This window comes from Chelmon rostratus, chromosome 4 (assembly GCF_017976325.1).
Source record: "Chelmon rostratus isolate fCheRos1 chromosome 4, fCheRos1.pri, whole genome shotgun sequence".
Taxonomy (NCBI): domain Eukaryota; kingdom Metazoa; phylum Chordata; class Actinopteri; order Chaetodontiformes; family Chaetodontidae; genus Chelmon; species Chelmon rostratus.
The window spans coordinates 12,496,544-12,511,946 of NC_055661.1; the positions used below are offsets into that span (position 1 = coordinate 12,496,544).

Genomic DNA, 15,403 nt, shown 5'->3' on the forward strand with positions numbered 1-15,403 from the left:
AGTTGCAATAAGAGATACAAAGGCACTACTTGTAATCCTTTAATTCTCTTTATTTCAAAGCCTTTCCTTTTACAAAGCCAAGATCACTTGTTGTAACAGTGCTTTGTTAATGTCAGAAGCAGAAGGAGACCTCAGAAGATTCTCCCTAAACAGAGAAACTCACGATAAATCACAGAGCCATACTGTTATTGTACAACAGAGCACACACTGAGATAAAAAAGTATTGTTGAGGTAGCCACACATCTGACTGGACAGCATCAGTAATATATCTTTGAACTGACCCGTTGAGCATTTTTAAGGCCTTTTCATAAACACACATAAACAACAGCAAGGCACAGGAAAGAGTCAGGGTCAGAGGTCACCTCATATGTAAACTTGAGGCTTTTCACTTTTATGAGCAACATTTTAGGGGCAGCTCCTCCATGACCCTTTCATTCTCAGGACTCACAAAGCCACACAGTAAAATATCAGCACCTACAAACTCAGAACTAAAACCTGCCCATCATTTCAACAATGTCACAAGAGATTTAACCACAACCAAGATGCAAGTGGACAAATGGTAAGACAAAATGTAGGTCTGAGAAGAGGTTCTCTGTTCAGCTCAGTGCACCGGGATGCTACTCTGTGGTACAAACCACTTTACTGAATAGCAATCAAAATGACACACACTGTTAAATATAACAGAAGTTTACTTAAATTCACTGGCACTAAGTTGTTTGACTCAGGTAGAAAAAACTACAAGACCATGAGACCACTACTGCTGTAACGCCAAGCACAATGTTCAGTTAGTTTCCTAAGACAAGCTATGACAGTTTACAACTATATCCATGTTTCCCACAGATACACGTTTTTTCTGCTTACACACAGGGTACTGAAACAGAATATAGTTCAGTCAATGTTAAAAATTTCTACCAAAACTGATGACTAGCAGCATGGCCGTCCTGACAACTCAGCAGGCAGGGAAATGCTGGTCTACACACGGAAGCAGAAGATATGCCATTTAAAAAAACAGAACATTTACACCTGGTGTCACCATCACAAACACAGTGACAGAACCTGCTGCAGTTTGTTTAACCGGTCAGAACAAACCAAAGCTCAGTAAAATAAAGCATGACTTACCTATAAAGCATAACTCACAAATATAATATAATTACAGGTGAGGATAAAAATGGATATGTGTATTTCTGGAAAGCTACATATTTCATGTCAAAGTGACTGAAAACAAAAATATAAAATGCAAGCATTCACATAGCTAAAAATGCTGTCCACATTCCAGATTAAGTACAAATGGGGAAAAAAAAGAGAAAGTGCTACAGAAATAAAAGTCAAGGCCCAACTCTGACTGAACTGAGAGTCCAACTTCATCAAATCAAATCCTCAAATAAAATAAGCAGCTATATCTGATTCAATGAAGGGAACGACAGAAAGCTTTCATCAAGAAATAACAACGAGGGCTGCACAACCGCAGAAAAAAGAACTTGGGATTCTGTAATTTGGTCTTGAATTTTGCAAACTGTAAAAAACGAATTGCAGGTTTTGTTCACAGTTTAAGTTTAAAAAAAGGAGAGGAGAGAAAGAGCTACTATTTGTTCAGTTACTTGAAAATAATTTGAATGGTTATAATTAAGATTTACAACATGGAACTTGGTTTAAAGCAATCTGAAAATTATTGTAGTAATAATTGCACTGTTCAATATTTTCTCAAAGTATTGTGCAGCCATAATAGAATTCTAACAGACCTAAAACTACATCAATGGACTTGAGATCTGTCAAATAACATTGCACAGCCTGGGGCCAGATCTCAGGGGGGTGGATTTTGGGGGTTTTGTGTCAGAATTGGGCTGACAAACTGGGGGAATATGAGCTGGAACCAACCCGTTCCCTGATTTAAATAACCTTTGTAAAAGAAGGCAAATTTACAACTTCTTATAAAGAAAAAGGACTCGAGAAACAGTAAAGCATCAAGTGTGAAACAGCACAGTTAGAACGTAGTTAAAAGGAAACAGAAATAAGCAAACACAGTTAACAGCTAAACATTTCTACTTAAACCTTAATGTCTCATGTACATTAATCAGTTATAGACACTGAGGTGCATTGACTGAAACATATTGTGACATAAGTGAAATTCAAAAATTGAGGATGAAGCTTTATGAGGGTTAAATACTGTAGAGTACTTTCACAGTTTCCCCAAATATGACTTCTATAACCACTTCAATAACCCTAACTCTATAAGGTGCATGAATAGAAGTCACATTTGGAGTTATAGGTTGCAATATACCACATTACAGACCCCCTGCATATAAACAAGTATGAGCTGCACTTTGCTTCTGTGTTTTCTTAGTGAACACGTTTTTCACATACAGTTTCAAAAACTGCAAATTCAGAATGTTTCATGATCGTTGGAAGTGGGACAAAAACTGACGTTACAGCGTGATTGAGGGTTGTCTTGAGACCTCAATTTTACCTTTTCACCATCAGGAAACATTAAAACATAACTGAATCAGGCCTAGCAAAACATGAAGCAAAAACCTAAAACAAGAGAAACAAACACTGAAAAGATCCTACACAGCAAAGTTTTCATTTGTCCAAGTGAGGACGACATGAAAAAAAACAAACAAAAAAAGAAGTTTGGCTACTTGTGGTTAAGTGCAATTTCTCTTGTGTGGTGAAGGCTGGAGAGGCTGGTTGGCATCTGGAGGTCACTTAGTGGAAGTGCTGCTGGCAGTGGATTTTCTCCTCGGCCTGGTCCAGAAGCTCCAGCATTTCCCGGATGATGGCCTGCAGTGCACGGCCCAGGTCTTCCCCGCTGTAAGGCTTTCCAAGAGGAGGCACATGAACGAAGGCAGAGCGACCGTGGCTCAGGTACAGAGACGTGTAGTAGGTGAAGTCACAGAGATACCTGTTAGGGAAGAGAGTATCAAATGAATGAAGGGCCTGGATGCATTAAATGGAAGACACTATTCAAGTGTCAAGTATTACTGGACACATACGAGAGGTTTCTGCCTGATATACAGTACGGATACATTTGTGCTGATGGACATATAAAAAAGTAACACCATGCCACGAAGGGTGTGAGTGACTCTCAGTTTCTGCGTACCTGCACCATAGATTAGCTGTACACAAACAAACAAAACATGGCTAATACATTGTTGACAGATTTTTTTTTACCTATCTAATATCAATACATAAAAGTATTTGTCATTAACTTCAGTAAGTAATGCAGAAGTCTGTTTAAATTTGTTGAAGGATAGCAACATTTGTCTTATAGGGTTTGGTCAATTTTACAACAAAATCTTGTTAAATGTCTTGCAAAATTGTATTTTTTGAAATTGTAATTCAAAATGTCTATAACACCACCTCTGTGCACCATTTACATGATTTTAAGATTTCTATGTAACATATATTTGACTATATCTTATTATTATTATTATTATTCTGTGGGTTTTTTTCCATCCTCATTCTATCTTACTTTTACCATTATTATCAAGTGGGTTTTACTCTCCATCTTATTTTACCTAAAATTTTTATCACTATTTTTATGTCAATTCTATGTCTTTTCTATGTGAGGCACTTTGTGCATGTGATTACTTTGTTGTAAAGAACTTTGAGCTGGTGGATCTGGAACGGTTGCATCTCAAACTCGTCCTGCAGGTTGGTGATATTGAGAAAGCTGCAAGCAGCAAAACAGGCCAAGCAACCGGCCCATTCCAAACAGGTAGGTTTGATCAGGCAGTGCAGTGGTCCTTTATCTTCATCTAGCCTTTATCTTCAATTTGACAGGATCCAAAAGGCATGGAGATATGAATGCAATATATGTATTAGCAGTGGTAGTACAAATAACTACAAACTAGATCGAGATGGTAAAAAAATGTGATATGTTCTTTTAAGATTCAGTACCAGATGCAAGACATGAGTTCGTAAAAGACTTCGTGGACGCATGCGTGGAGTCAGATATTCTGTTGGAAATCTGAAAAAACTACATCCGTCTCTAGTCAAGCATTGTGGAGGAGCGTTGTCTGATGTGAGGGTAGCCACAGTCAGACCTGGTTACCTGGTGTGTTTGAGCTGCACATGGAGGCTGTACTGCAGAAGATCCATTTGTTAAAAAATGCTGTAATGTTGAGTTAGGTCAATTATATTCATTGATTTTCTTTTTTTTTTTTTTGCATGCTTTCTTATTGAATTGTTGAAATTGAAACACATCATTAGAGACTCGTTCTGATGACAAAATGTGCTCGAATCATAAAACAGAATTCAGGAAAATGACAAGGGAAAACAGAGTTTGGGAAACCCAACTGAAACAAGGTAGTTTGCTACCTTGACTCTATTGTTCAATATGATTTGCACAGATTGAGGAGATGTGACTACTTACTATTACGCAACAATAAATGCTACCTTTATTCCATACTGTGTTGCACACCGTTTCACCTCAGCTGCTTGTCATCAATTGAAAATAAATGCACCCCTCAATGCAGAGATTAAACACTGTGCACAGCTGATTCGTGTGTTGAACAGAGGGACGTGAATGTGTTTTCATGTGTCCCTCCCTGAGGAGTTGAAGCATGTGATCCAGAGGTGAAAGGTAAAACAAAGCACTGCTGAGTCTAACTGAAAAAGAAAAAGAAAGTAATTACCTTCCGGCATCTTTGGAGACGGACACAGCTACCCCGAGCCCCGAGGCCGTCACTCTCTTGCAAACTGATTCCATGTCAATAACTGAGTCGATACAGTCCGGGCCTCCTACAATGCAACACTGCGAATCAGGACAGAAGCTGCTGTTGTCCAAGCCCTTGTAGCCGTGATTTCTGCCACACTTTTCCAGCGTGACAGTGGTGGCCATACCTGACACTCCAACATGAACTACCAGCTGGCAAAGAAAGGAAACAGTAAATACACAAGTCAGAATCACTAAAAGATTTTATTACAACATATTTGAGCTTTCTCTGGCTTCTGTGGTCTTTTTGAAGAGGTGTCTAAAAATGAAACGCTTTAACTGGACCAGAAACACATTTATATTTAACACAAAACACACACGTGAACCCAAGAAATACTAAACCAGAGCCGACATGAAACCAAAGTATAAATTGTCAAATTTTTAATGCCCTCATAGAGAACTTGTGCCAGAGTCACATTCAAGCCAGGTGTCTGTTGCATACCTGTATAAATGTATGGGTTTTAACTGAATGCAGCAATAACACATTTTTTAATATCTGGGTATATCATATTCAACTATAACTTACATTTACCTTTACACAGACCTGAAACCTGTGGAAATAAAATCAGACCTAACCTGAAACTAAGGCAGACATGAGTGTCTGTATTAAATAATTTGTATAGATACACCATGTTCTCCCCTTACCAGTGGACGATACTGCTTCCATAATGAAGGAACCAAACTCTGGACTGTCTGATACTCTACAGGAACCTCAGATACATGCAAGTCCACTTCATTGCCCAGTCCGAGCTTCTTCAGTTCCTGTCAGGACAAACGAAAACATTACAGCAAAAACCCTTATTTGCATTTTAAAATCGCATTTGCCATTTGCTAGATGTTTTAATCTTGAGGATGTTATAGTAATGAAGGCTAGCACAGCTTGAGCATGTGGTCTCAGTGGGAACTAAAATCTAGCATTATGCTTCATCAAGTGCCCACTGATGCACTCACCCATTTTCCTGTTTATGTAATTTTAATGTAATGAAGCAAAAAAAAAAAAAAAAAGAAAGTCAATAAATACAGTTTATTAAAGTGAAATTAAGGCAAGTCTGATTAGCAAGCAGGCATCACTGGCAAGCTCCAAAATCAAACATTTATAAACCACAAAAAAAGGTTTAGCCCAAAACATTTTTCACTGTACTCAAAAGCAAGTTAGCAGAACAAATAGTATGTAATTGCACACACTTTTTCAGTGTGTGACGACATATTCTCAACATGAGTAAAGCTTATAGGTGGACCTTTGAGTTCAGATAATAAACATGTTGTGAAACCGAAGTTGTTAACCTTCACAAAGTGTTGAGTATGTTCCTTTTTGACTGACCCACTGACAGCAAATCTTTCTGCAAAACATTCTCTTACATTTGCCTGTTGTCAGCTTTAGGTTGTAATAGCGAAAAACACATTATTTTAAAACTGATCCAATCCAAAATAATAAAAATCCAATAAGAACGTACGCATTGATTAAAAACATAACTATTCAGAACCAATGAGGGTGATCTATGGCCAAATGTTTCTCTGAAATGTTAATTAACTCATTAACTAAATGTCAGTCCTTTTTTTGCTTTTTTTTAAAGGACAGATGTCTCTCACTTGCCTTGCCCTCACCAATTAACATCATTTTACACTTAACATGATTGTTTTTAAACTGCAAACTTGAAAATGGAACTGCAATACTCAACCACCTTCATAAATAAAATGAATATAAGGAAAACATGAAATAAAAGATGCAATCACACATATTATAAGTAAGATAAATCTGTGCCAAAGTCACAGCCAGTAGACCCACACCTCCCCCAATCTCCCTGCAGGACAAATAGCCCTGGACACAGACCCTGACTTGTATTGAAAAGAGGCTTGCTTGACCACGTCTGTGACCCCGCCACAAAGCGACCTTTTGTTTGCCTTTAATATCCCTATCAAGTCCGTCTAGACACCCTGACAACCAACGTCATCCCCCACATGCAGTTTCCCCAGGCAGACTCACTGCTGCACGGTGTGAAGCCGGCCAGCAAACATCAGAGCATCATGTGACCACCACAAGAACAGAGCTGACATGAGTTATTGTTTGTTGACATATATAAATATTTACTTAAGAAATATTTATCTCATTAAAACATATCAATTCTAACAGCCTTACTTTATTATAAGAACTTTACACTGGCTTCTGTTTGATTTAAAACAACAGGAACAGGAAATGAATATGGGCATTAAAACAGCAATAGAGGGGTAAAACACACCTGTACTGCTACCCAGCTAGCGTTGACCGTATGCTCTCCAAATGGCCCAAAACCTGCAAAACAGACACGTTATTTTGGTTGCTGCACAGCGCTACATTATGTTAGCATTTAGGGAGTCTGTTCAGTTTCAACACATAATGACTAAAAATTGCATTTTCACAAACAGAAATGATCCAACCATGTAGTGTTTGTTCTTCCAATGTGGACAGAATGCAATGTTGTCACTTGTGGGAACACTGAGACAGTTATGTATTAGTAGAAAATGTAAAAAAGTAAATGTAAATACATATAATCCGGCAGGAGCACATGTGTGAATGTAGTTTATCTTCCAAAAGGCTATGAGCGATCTTAGCAATCTTTCTGTTTTAATAAAGCATGAATAAGTCCTACTTTATGTTCTATGTTGTTGCTATGTCTTGAATATGAGCTCTTAATGTGTCATTTGACTTGTAGTTGCAACTGATTGTTTTGGTTTTGGTTTTTACAAGCTGCAGGCAGGACGCTGCTTTCCTTGATTTACCAAATTAAAATCAATCACTTTCACTGAAAAATCCATCCATGCATCACTCCCTCTGACCTACAAAATCATAACAGCAGCCTATGGATATTCACTCTGGCTTGTTTATATAAGGATCTATAACTGATCCCCTTCCACCATCCTTCCAAGGGTCAGTCAGTCCCTGGGGATTGGGTGGAGGGGGGATCAGTCTGTCTGACAGGCTGCTGAAAAGGAGCAGAGTGAGGGGCCGGCAGCTGCCAGCCGGCCGCTATTGTGAAGGCGCTGTTCCCAGGCAATCTACACATCTATCAGCTGGGACTGTGAGCTCCTGCACCCCTTTGTGTCTGAAAACACCAAGTCACTGCTTCTGTTAGCCTCCACAGATTTAAATGCTCAAGACTGCCATTTTTGGACTTAATATTATATTTAACTGGTTGGAAGTGAAGTGGCAATGAGTACAACCCTGAGTAATATATCAATATTCACTAATATATTTGTATCACTGTAATCATAATAGAATTTATTTAATGAATAATGATGCAAAATGTCTTTTCTAAAATGAAACATGCAAAGTAGCTTCTAAGACAAATAGGCAGGATGCAGCTGAAAATAACAGTTCTAGGTCCTGACCTAAATATTACAATGCAGAGCAACATGATTAAATTGGAAATAAAATGGACGAGTTTCCATACAGAGATCAATGCAGTATGATATCAACACTGGAACACAATCACTGGTTGGTTATTGATTATCATGTTATTGACGTTTTAACCACTTTGCTCTGTTAGAATAAATGGTCCATGTCTGGTGTTGAGAACACATTGTGACAGTCACAAAGCCATGAAGAAGACAAACTAGGGACTCTATCTTTGTAAAGAACAGTTGAAAATGTTTTCACTATTGCTACAAGATCCCTGCCTAGATCACTCCACACAAGCTCTACAAAACACAAAATACTAGGGTCACTTCATAGATAGAGGCGTGTTCTCTTTCATTTATTGTTGCTCTGTCTGCCGTTTATTATGTCTGGAGCACATATTAAATTGGAAGTTAGTAACTATAGCTTTGACATCATGACAATAATAACCATAAAATAATGTCTATTGCATCTATGATTAAGGACCACATTTTTATCATTAAGAGTAGCAGATCTGCAGAGACTCTATCAACATCAATTTCTAGTGAATGTTACGTGAATGTGTTGTTATATTTATTTATACTTAAAAACCTTAGCTTACCTTATAGTGTTCAGTGTGGCCTTTCAAGATAGACACAGGAAACGACAACAATAACAAAAAGATAACTTCACCTAGCATGTCAGTACCCTAAAATCCTCTAAAAAATAACTTCATACCTTTTACATGCTGTTGTTATTACTACAACCACAAGCAAAACGCTTCCTCCGGCTGTGTTCAGCTGCGGTGGTGTGAGGCAGTAACAGCCTGACGCCATTAACGTTCGAGCAGCTGTCATCCCTACAACTTTTCCTCCACTTCACGCTGCTGTTGAGTCTGCCGACAAGAAACGACAACAATAGCTGGAGAAAGAAGACAAACCTGTAACGACCACAGTCCGTTTACTGTTATCCATCTCCCGTCCAGTTAAAGGGGGTCCGTTGCTTTTCACTCCGGTCTTCAGTTTTGAACCAGGACCGTGAGGTTAGTCAGTACACTCCACAGCTGACGGCTCCTTCTGCCAGACACAAATAAAACCGGTCCTCCTTGCAGCAGGCTCCGCTGAGGCGTGACGTGATGACGTCAGTAAGAAGACGCTGATTCGTCACGAGACCTCAAAATCGATATGATGAACGAATGAATAAATGCATGTAGTGCACAATAAATAGAAAAATAAAAATATTCAAAAAATAAATAAATAAATAACTCTAAATTTTGCCAAAAATGAACCCAAAAATAAATGAGCAATTTGCAAAAAAATAAATAAATACTATTATTTTTTCAGCATTTATTAGATTTTTTTTGTTTATTTATTATTAAATACTGTATCCCCATATTTATTTATATTGCACTTATTGATAGATATCATTTAGAAATGTTTCACAATAAGTGCTGTAGATGGCAGCATCTTATAATGCAGCCATAATTATCCGCCGGAAACTCATTTCAAGAACAAGTAGAAGAAGAAGATAGAGACGAAAGAGACGAAGAAGAAGAAAGTCGTGTCAGTGAAGTGTTTAGAAAGAGAGAGACAGAGTGAGACAAAATCAAGAAGAGATACTCTTACAATGGTAAGTATTTGACTGTACTGTTCAGCGATAGCGTCGATAGTAGTCTTAAATTTTCAGTAGCGCGTCTGCTAAGTGCGTTAGCAGCACTGTAGCGCTGGGTCACAATAATGCGCGCTATGCTAGCTAAGTTAAGTTAGCGTTAGCTGTTTTAGCTAAACTAAACATCTTTGCCAAACGGTGTTGTTTTGAATTGCATGCAGATTTAACATGCAGCTACAGAAAACTTGTTGTGCTTAAGTGGCGATATAAGCGTTAACTTCAAACTGGGAACTTGTTGTCGCCTTGCATAGCGATAACTGGGGATGGTTAACGTGAGTAACGTTACAAAGGATAAACCTAGAAACCTACAAAAAATTGAAATGTTTGAAAATACATAACATTAGTATAGTAGCAATGCCTTTCCTCAAACACAGTCCTGGCAGTCAAGATTACAAACCAATTGATGTTGATGGCAGGTGAATTCCTACTTGTGACCTGTTTTTCTTTCATTTTGCAGCTTCCACTATCTCTGCTGAAGACTGCCCAGAACCATCCTATGGTGAGGAGGTGCCAAAGAGCTTATGTTATCAGTAGCTCTGTAGATGGGCAGCAACTTGACATTTTTTAATGTCTATTATTTCTACAATAATTGATTAATGCTTAAGCTATTAAACTGATTATTGTAATTGCCAAAGTGTATTTCAAAATAACAATATTAAGATAATTATCAGTGAAAAATTGCTTGCAAATGCAAAGCAGTGAAAATCATCTAGGTATCTTAACTAAAAACTGTAATGCAAGTAGGTCAGGAAGCATTAAATGTAAATATTTATATTGTTTTTAGTCTGTCGGCCAATCAATCAATTTGGACTCAAAGAACAACCTGTAAGCAGCCACTCAGGTTTGGCTGTCTTATCATCTTACTATATTGTATATTGTATTATATTTTATGTGGCGCTGCAGTTGCTGCTCCAACTCTGGCTATTTTATTTTCAACCTTGGTAACCTCGTTTTTGTTTCTGCTGGTATTGTCACTTGTAATCTGTATAGCCTGTAGTTGCAGTGTCTTGTTTTTTTTTTGTTTTTTGTTTTTTGAGGGGGGGGGGCGTAACATTGAGACATTGTTTACATTGTTTTCTAAAGCAGCTGTTGTTTGTTGCATTCTTTATCCTCTCAGCTGGTGGAGCTGAAGAATGGAGAGACATACAACGGCCACTTGGTCAGCTGTGACAACTGGATGAACATCAATTTAAGAGAAGTCATCTGCACCTCGAGGGTAAAACTAAACTCTGTTTTCATTTCTCTGCAGCCACTAATACTTTAGATACAGTGCTTTTAGCAGTGAGAAGGAAAAGGAGATATCTCTACAGTCCAGTGCTAATACGTAGCCTTAGCTGTAGGTGTCAGTGTTGTCTGCAGAGTCTCCTGCTAGATGAGGTGCATTAATCTGAAAATGAAACATGCAAGAAGAGATTCTGGCCAATAATCACAGTGACTATAACAATCTCTGCAAAGCACACATTTAAAATGATCATTATTGTTTTTTGTGTTTGTTTGTTTGGTTTGGTCGAGAACTTTTGTGTGTTCTTTTCTGACATTTTATTGCTACTAGTTTATACAGCTGCTCAGTGCTTAATTTCATGTGCTATCATTTAAGACAATTGAACACTTTACTACCAAACATGCTGCCATGGCTGCAGCTAGCAGTTATTTTCATTCTGACTTAAACTTAATTCTGATTAACTGTGTTAATTACTCAGCGAGTCTACAAAATGTTGATCAGAGCAAATGCTCACAAAGTCCAGACCAGAGGTGCAATGGTGGAACCATTTAAGCATCTGTTAATTGATTCCTTAATAATCCAGCAGTCAGTTGAGAACTTGTTCTGGTTTTGGAATTGTATGTTACTGTGTGAATAGAACCTCATAATATTGTATCAGAATGATGGTGGGTAAAAAGCTAAAATGTTAAATGATAGTAAATGGCTTAGCAGACAGGTTTGAACCGAGTTTATTTTGGCCCGTAAATACTTACACAAACAATTTTTGGGAAAAAAAAACATAACAAATGGCAGTCACTCCCATCACAACAGTTCAATAGAGACAATACTGCATAGCACAAAGACCCTCTACAGACCTTGAAGATGTAGACTTCCACCCTTGTTACAAAACACAACCCATTTGATGTCAAAAAGTGACGTTATGATTTGGATGCCCCCCGTCCTTTCTAACAGGATGGAGATAAGTTCTGGAGAATGCCTGAGTGCTACATCAGAGGAAGCACCATCAAGTATCTGCGAATCCCAGACGAGATCATCGACATGGTGAAGGAGGAGGTGGTGTCAAAGGGCCGCGGGCGTGGGGGCACCCAGCAGAACAAGCAGCAGGGCAAAGGAAGAGGAGGAGCCGGGCGAGGTGAACTGAAACACTCACTGCTGATAGGACGGACTGCTGTCCTAGCGTGAATATGTGCAAATTTTGGTTGCTCCTGAGTTCTCTGCTAGTAAAGTCCAAACACTCTCAGGAACATTAAGGCTTTAGCCCAAAACATTTGTAAATAAAATATTAAAATGCCTATATTTCTGACATCAATATAAGGTGTAAACCATGTAACTGGAGATTTTTGACTATGGTTGAAAAGTTATCTTGTCTTTAATTAATCCAGGAATTCATTAGGCTCATTGAAAGGTTTAAATACAAATCATAGAGAGTTAAAGATAAGATATATTTTTCTTAATTTTTGAGATGTTGGAGATGTGAGCTATTTATATCACAGTAGTGATAGACTTCCCATTGGTCTGCATATCCACACTCAGCAAAGGTTAACATAGGTGTAGTGCTATTTGTTAAACTACTAGGGTGTACCAATGATGCATGCATATGTTAGTCAGCTATAACTGACCAGACGATCAAATATTTGACTGACTTTATGAATAGTTTCATCACGTTAAGAATATTATGCAGCAGTCAGCTAAACATCTAGCTAAGTAGTATTAGGTGATAACATGGATATAAATAGCTTGTAGTTTATGTTTTGACTAATATCATTTACTTGCTTGTTTTGAGCAAATGAAGCCACATTTGAAACATCCGTTCAGAGGAAAAGTTGCAGTGCAGGCAGAGGTCAAGCTCATCTGACAAGCTATGAAAACGCCACGATGCAAACTTTCATTTCCTGCAGCGATTTTGAATTTTAGTTTGAATTTAGTTTAACAGGCTGGCTTTCTAACGTTTCTTTGAACATGCATCACAAAAAAAGAAACCGTCAGAAGAGTGAATGATAAATGAAAGGATCTTTTGCTACCTTTTAAGCTTTACTGATGTGAGCTAGCTATAGACTGGAGAAACAATAATGTAATTCACTGCGCTGCTTAAAGGATACTGGCAGTTACAAGCAACTTTTAAGGTGGAATGTTTTCTTTCATGTTACTCAATGCATGAGTTGACATTGTCAATCAAGCAGCACACCCAAATGTCAGTGTGACAATTTTGACAGTTCCATTTGTTTTCATTGGCTCGCTTGCATGTCACACACTTTAGTGATGATTGGCTCTTCAAGTGCTTAAAAAATATTTATGATTTTCTACTGAATGCAATTGGAAATATTTTACTTCTGCACTTAGAGTGGCACCACCCATGGTGCACACACCTCTACAGGATTCACCCTGAATATTGGCTGCCCCTGTGCCACTGAAACCCTCAAATGTGAATTTGCCTCGCACAGATATTGGGATCATACAGATATTCCTCTTATTGCAATCAAGAGTCATAATGTTGGTCCTGATATGTGAGTCTTTTTCTTTTAATTATGAGAATATTGTGCACCAGAAAATGTCAAAAGTAGTCAAATTAGTTTTAGTTGTTATTCCCAAGCAATTCATTACAGAGAACATTTGACTTTTTACTCACAAAAAAATTCTGAATGCTTGTCATTAGTAACTGGCATGGTGGCACAACAAAAACAAAATCTCTATACTGCCTCTATGTGTGTTTTTTGTGGACCACTATATCAAAGTACAAAGTTAAGGTATTAATGATTTTACAGCACAGAGTTGTATAACAAAATGCTAGTTGTAGCCCCTTATTGCAACTCACAAAACAAAAAATAAATTAATGGATGATTGATTAATAAGTCATAAAAACAAAACTATTTTTTTATGGTGGAGTCTCACAGCCTGAGGACTGAAGCTGCTCTGTACTCTGGTGGTACGACAGCAGATACTTGTATTGCTTGCCAGACGGCAGCAGGGTGAACAGGCTGTGGTTGGGGTGGGTGTTTTCTTTTAGTGTCCTTTGAGCTCTACGCAGGCAAATCATCGGTATCACTGATGCTTTGTGGAGGAGTACCAGTGATGTTCTGGGTGGCTGTGATCACCCAGCTGCACTTAAAGTGAAACCTGTCTTGATTACATGACTTCAGCTGTGTTCCTCAAAATGTGGCACACTGTCAAACTGTAAGTGATAACACATTTTCTGCATCTCTTGCTCTCTTGTTATTTCTCGCTGTAGGTCTGTTTGGTGGCCGTGGCAGAGGAATGACTGGTCCTGGTCGGGGCCAGCAGCAGCAGCAGCAGCAGCCGCAGCAGCCGCAGCAGCAGGATAAGAAACTGGGCAAACCACAGGGAATGAAGAACCAGCACTGATGGACAACATTTCACCTTCAGCACATACTCAGATCAGTCAGCGATCAGTCCTCAAATACATGAAGATAAAAATAACTCTCTGGTGTTTCCTTCCGCTGATGTTGGTCAAGACTGACCATCACACTGGGAGAAGTTAAGAGAAGCTGTGCTTTTGCACTGAATTTTGATTTTTTAGCATCTGTAAGTTGCTTTTTTTAAATTATGGCCATATACCAGTGTATCAGTCACAGTTGACAGATTTCTTCTATAGTAATTAGTTCATAATATGTATCATCACACTGGAATGAGGTTTTTGTTTTCTGTTTTTCTCTGGTAGTTTTCATGGTAAAGAGACTGCCCAGCCCCAACTTCTGTTGCATGAATATTTTTTAACTTGCTCTTTATTTTTGTGATATTTGTGATGGTCTGTGGTTTGTAACCTTTTTGTTTTCCAGCTGCGCTGATCGCAGCTTTAAACTTGGGGAACGAGGATTCAGTTCCTGAAAAGTAACACTTTTGTTAAATCATTTGTAAGATGACACGTTACGATCATTACATTTTCCAGCAAAAATAACAAAAGATTCTCATATTAAGTCTGAAATAAGTCCAAGTGTGTCTTGCTGGTTGGGTTTCATTTTATTTTTGTAACAAAAGATGGTGTTGTAATTTATTTACATGAGAACACAAGAATAAAACAACTTTTGTTAAAGAGGTCATGCTTATTTAGAGCAGATACCCTGTCTAAAGATTCAGCCACAGTTTGCTGCTACTGATTCTGTTTGTCAAAATGACCTGAAATCAGATGCTGCTACGCTGAGTGTGTCCTTAAAATTGCATAGAGATTATAATTCTTGATTCATGTCCAGGATTAGCTCATGTTTCGTTTGCAAGTCTAACAAAAAAGCACAACTGGGATGAGTGGAAAAAGATGCTTGTGGTTAATATGCTGCGTAATGACAGCAAGTGTAAAATCTCATGGAAAAGTTAATCAAAGTGTCACCAGTTCTTTGTCCACATAGAGTAGGTCATATGAATGGGACCATCAGTAGAAGAACAATTATTTTGGTGGCACCAGTCTAACACAGTCTTTTAAGTTTTGATGGACATA

At 38.2% G+C, this 15,403-nt stretch overlaps 2 protein-coding genes across 2 annotated transcripts; one reads left to right on the forward strand and one right to left on the reverse strand.

Annotated features, from left to right (window-relative positions):
• Nucleotides 1-42: 42 nt before the first annotated feature.
• Nucleotides 43-9,158, reverse strand: LOC121605319 (pyroglutamyl-peptidase 1-like). The gene is made up of 5 exons (XM_041935191.1): nt 9,007-9,158; nt 6,952-7,004; nt 5,360-5,476; nt 4,635-4,867; nt 43-2,899 (listed from the first exon to the last, which is right to left on the reverse strand). The coding sequence occupies exons 1-5, from the start codon at nt 9,038-9,040 to the stop codon at nt 2,704-2,706; spliced, it is 633 nt and encodes a 210-aa protein (XP_041791125.1). The 5' UTR covers nt 9,041-9,158; the 3' UTR covers nt 43-2,703.
• A 437-nt stretch (nt 9,159-9,595) lies between these two features.
• lsm4 (LSM4 homolog, U6 small nuclear RNA and mRNA degradation associated) lies at nt 9,596-14,998 on the forward strand. The gene is made up of 5 exons (XM_041935669.1): nt 9,596-9,695; nt 10,192-10,233; nt 10,852-10,950; nt 11,908-12,088; nt 14,183-14,998. The coding sequence occupies exons 1-5, from the start codon at nt 9,693-9,695 to the stop codon at nt 14,314-14,316; spliced, it is 459 nt and encodes a 152-aa protein (XP_041791603.1). The 5' UTR covers nt 9,596-9,692; the 3' UTR covers nt 14,317-14,998.
• The last annotated feature ends 405 nt before the right edge of the window (nt 14,999-15,403 follow it).